The sequence below is a fragment of the Asterias amurensis genome, chromosome 3, assembly GCF_032118995.1.
Source record: "Asterias amurensis chromosome 3, ASM3211899v1".
In the NCBI taxonomy this organism is placed as follows: Eukaryota; Metazoa; Echinodermata; class Asteroidea; order Forcipulatida; family Asteriidae; genus Asterias; species Asterias amurensis.
In genome coordinates, this window is record NC_092650.1 from 22,433,368 (window position 1) to 22,437,257 (window position 3,890).

General features: G+C 42.0%; 1 protein-coding gene across 1 annotated transcript; it reads right to left on the reverse strand.

Annotated features, from left to right (window-relative positions):
• Positions 1-20: 20 nt before the first annotated feature.
• Positions 21-3,756, reverse strand: LOC139934456 (p53 and DNA damage-regulated protein 1-like). Its single transcript, XM_071928699.1, has 5 exons — positions 3,556-3,756; positions 2,406-2,493; positions 2,225-2,299; positions 1,808-1,888; positions 21-1,304 (listed from the first exon to the last, which is right to left on the reverse strand). Exons 1-5 carry the CDS (start codon positions 3,637-3,639, stop codon positions 1,231-1,233), a joined length of 402 nt encoding a protein of 133 aa, XP_071784800.1. The 5' UTR covers positions 3,640-3,756; the 3' UTR covers positions 21-1,230.
• Positions 3,757-3,890: the final 134 nt, after the last annotated feature.

Genomic DNA, 3,890 nt, shown 5'->3' on the forward strand with positions numbered 1-3,890 from the left:
TTAAAACATGTCGACTTACACTCTGGTTTATTTTATAAACAAGTTATATTGCAGAACCCTGGTGAGATTCAAATTGTTATATACATTCTGTGGTTTAATAATAGTAACTTGTTCTTATACATGTATAATAACCACAGTGCTGTTCAGTTGTGCCCTGCAGCCGATTTCACGAAACGCTAGGATTAATCCTAACTCAGTTAGGACGAGTAACCCGTCCTAACTTAGGATGAGTTCAATGCATCTTACGTATTTGGATACGGAATTGAACCCGTCCTAAGATTAATCCTAAGTTAGGAAGAGTTTGGTGAAATCGACGGCTGGTCACAGCCATCAATTTCACCAAGCTCTTCCCTCTTCCTTTTCTGTATCTGAAGATGCTGGGACGCACTGAACCCGTCCTAAGTTCGAGATAGGATTAATACTAGCCTTTCGTGAAAATTACTATTTTGTAATCCTCATCAGCATCCTGAAACCCACTTAGTGTGGTATTATGCTGCATTGATATTGAAATACAAAAAAAACAAGACTGCCGGTGTCTCAGGGAAATCTGTCCGTTGGAAACTCTGTCCCCCATATTGGAATTGACATGGGCCGGAGGAGTTTGATTCAAAAGAGGGCTCTATATTAGCCTGAACGACTGACGTCATTCTTCGAGGCTCGTGAATAACGCCAGAGAGAGCGGCCAAAAACCGGCGTGTAGTTTGACCTCTGACCTCTGTCGTTTCACATATAGATACGCAGTCAAATTCCATTGCGGACTTGAGAGCAGTGACCATTTGGGCATCTATGTCACTGCACGTCAGCACGTGCATTGTATCCAATGGGAATCACTGGATCTAGCGGCAGTGAAATGTCTTTATCCTTGCGGATGAAGACAGGGGCCCAGTCTAGCTCTATATCAGAAGAAATTTGCACACAGGCTGCCGTATGGGGGGACAGAATCTCCTTGGGGACAAAATCTACTGCCACACCGGACTTGTCCACTCGTAAGTTTGCTGGCCCAACACCAAAACTACTGGCCTCGGGCCGGTAACAAAGCTAGAACAAAGCTAGGATAGTAAAATGTATGCAACCAGCAACAGGATACCAACAGTACCATAACTTGAGCCTGGTGTATGATACTACACGGAGATTGCAATAATACTAAAGTTGAGCCTGGTTTATGAGACTACACAGCTACTCCACAACACTGAACTTCATAAAGATATCTCAACGCAGTAGCTTTGATCGTCACCTTGTGTCGACGGCTTTCAGTTCATCTTTTGATAACGCTGTCAAATCAAAGCCCTTGGCTTCCTTCCTACCTGTTGAGCAAAAACAATTCTAGAGTGAACAAGAAACAAGTTTTTGGGGCAAGTAGAGTGTCATGGCCGAGTGATTTCATGTATCAAATTCAAGTTCTGGTGTTGAAGTCATCGAAGTGTGGGTCCGAATCCTGGTCATGACACTTGTGTCCTTGAGCAAGATGCTTTACTACAATTGCTTCTTTTCACCCAGGGGTATAAATGGGTACAAGTACCTCCGAGGGTACAGGTTGCTATTGTGTATAAAAAGCATTCTGCTGCTTCTTGCTGCTGACAATACTGTTTTCAGCAGAATAGTCTGGGTTCTGGTGTCACTATGAAACTTGGGTCTGTTAATACTAGACAGCTCGACCAAGACACGCCACACATTTTACTCAGGAAAAGTAGATAACATCAGTGTTCCTACAAATCAAAACCATTTGTAGGATTATGGCAAGGCCTTATTATGTTCATGATTTCAAACGAAAGTGTTTTTGTCACAATGGGAAAGTTCATAATCTCACCTTCCATATCCCTCAGTTTGGCCACCTTGGGTTTCAAGTCTTTGCGCAATCTGTCAATTTCCGAGTTGAGTTTGACCTGATCTGTGATTGAAGCAGGGCAAAGATAGTTAACAATTAACTGGAAGGTTTACGTTTGGTAATCACTCAGAAAATTATTGGCAATGGAACCTTTTGGTTTCTAGAAGCATACAGCAGCTTTTGATAGTATTAAGCCTTTTGAGAAAACGTTTCACTCCAAAGTTTTGTGGTAATGTATTCAAAAGATACGAGTTTTTAAGCCCGAAAGTTTGAATCTGAGGTGAATTTCATTATTCTTCCTATTATTCTTAATATCCTGACTTACAAACATTGTCAGGTAATAGAAGCAGAAGTATAAAAAGTAATCTTCACTTCACCAAAACCTTGTGATATATTCACCTTGTTTGAGAATGGCTTTAGCACTTTCTCCAGGAAGTTTTACAAACATCTCACCAAAGCAAACCCAAGACTTGCCTGTATAATCCAATAGAATTGAAAATTAGAAGTCATTAAAATAACACAAACTGATCTCAAAAAGTAAAAAACAAACAGAAAATCTGTGAGTGCATTAGGAACTTACTTTGACTGCTTTTGTTTTGTTGCTCTTTGTTCATAAGTGATCTTATGGCTTCACGGTTCCCATTTCTTGTCCGATCCAGATCAACAATCTAAAAGTAAAGCAATGCAAAGCTATCAATTTATTGATCTTTTAATGACCTGGGACTCAAATTTTAGAGTGACTTCAGTTGGTATATGGTGCAAATTCTTTAAGGAAAGGAAGGTCTCGCTTTTGTGTTGACTGTCAGCTGCATTTATCCATTAAAGAAATGTTGAATATTACATCAACACTGTTGATCGGTTGTGCAAAACCAATCCTGTGCGATCGTTGATGGTGCATAATCGTTCCTGCGCGATCAGTTGATCACAAAAAAAACATTTCTAGACAATCTGGCGATCGGTCGATCGTACAAAAACAATTCCTGTGCAATTCGTCTTTTCCACAAAACTGTTCCTCATGTTCCTCCCGATCTGTCAATCACAGAAAAAAACGTTCCTGCGCGATCGTCAGTCAATCACGAAAATCTGTTCCTGTGCGACCGGTCAATCATGCAAAACCATCCTGCGCAATCGGTCAATCGCACAAAATATTTCCTGCATGATCTGATGATCAGTTGATCGCACATATTCGTTGTGCCAATGTCAATGATCAATAGCTCCCTATCTATGGGTGCCCAACAAATACATGATGATGATGATGTTCGATCAGTTGCAAAGCCTTTCCTGCACGATCGGCTGATCGGTCAATTGCGCAAAGATGTTCATTGCGCGATCGACCGATTGTTGTGCGATCGACCGATTGTTGCGCGACCATTGAATATTGATCTTTCAATAGCGCAGCGCGATCGACCAATCGCGCGGATTGACCGATCGCGCCCAACAAATACATGATGATGATGATGTTCGCATCAATCATTGTGATTTTTGTGATTGTTGGTCAGTAAAACCTAGGCTGGGGGCTAAATTTCTGGGCAAACTTAATAATTATTACCATTCAGAGTCCCAGACTCGCTTAGCCCCACGTGTGTGGCCAAGGCTAGCTGACAGCTAGCCTTGGCCACACAAAAGGGCCCATGGTCACTTGGTGGGACAAGACTCACTCAACTCAAGTCTCAAACCTCATCCCTCTGAGTCTGACCTCACTCAACATTTACATTGTCAATCATTCATACCTGCTGCTTGTCAGACAAAACCTCTTCAGCAAGCGCTTCCAGCTCCCCTAAATGCCGAACTACAAGGTCCATGTCTTTTTCCATTTCCTCGGCCGGAAAGGGGGGGTTTCTGACTAAGGTTCAGAGTGCAACCTTTGACTCAAAAATTGGTCACATCCACCACATGCACACAGTAAATTTTCAAGTTTTTGTAAACACTAGTCTGATACTAAACTAACTTTATAATGAGTATCCAAATGGTTGAAAGGGGAGCCAGACTCTACTGCTTTATTCTATCAACGCTGGAGGGCGCCCTTCGTGTCTCCCACAAAATTTTATCTCCCGCCATTTTGCGC

Excerpts from the sequence above, each read along its gene's own strand:
- LOC139934456 (XM_071928699.1), bottom strand. The coding sequence starts at position 3,639 with ATGGAAAAAGACATGGACCTTGTAGTTCGGCATTTAGGGGAGCTGGAA. Across the intron at positions 1,889-2,224 it reads TAAAGCCATTCTCAAACAAG|ATCAGGTCAAACTCAACTCG; the intron begins GTGAATATATCA and ends CTTCAATCACAG. Across the intron at positions 1,305-1,807 it reads CAAACTGAGGGATATGGAAG|GTAGGAAGGAAGCCAAGGGC; the intron begins GTGAGATTATGA and ends TTTGCTCAACAG.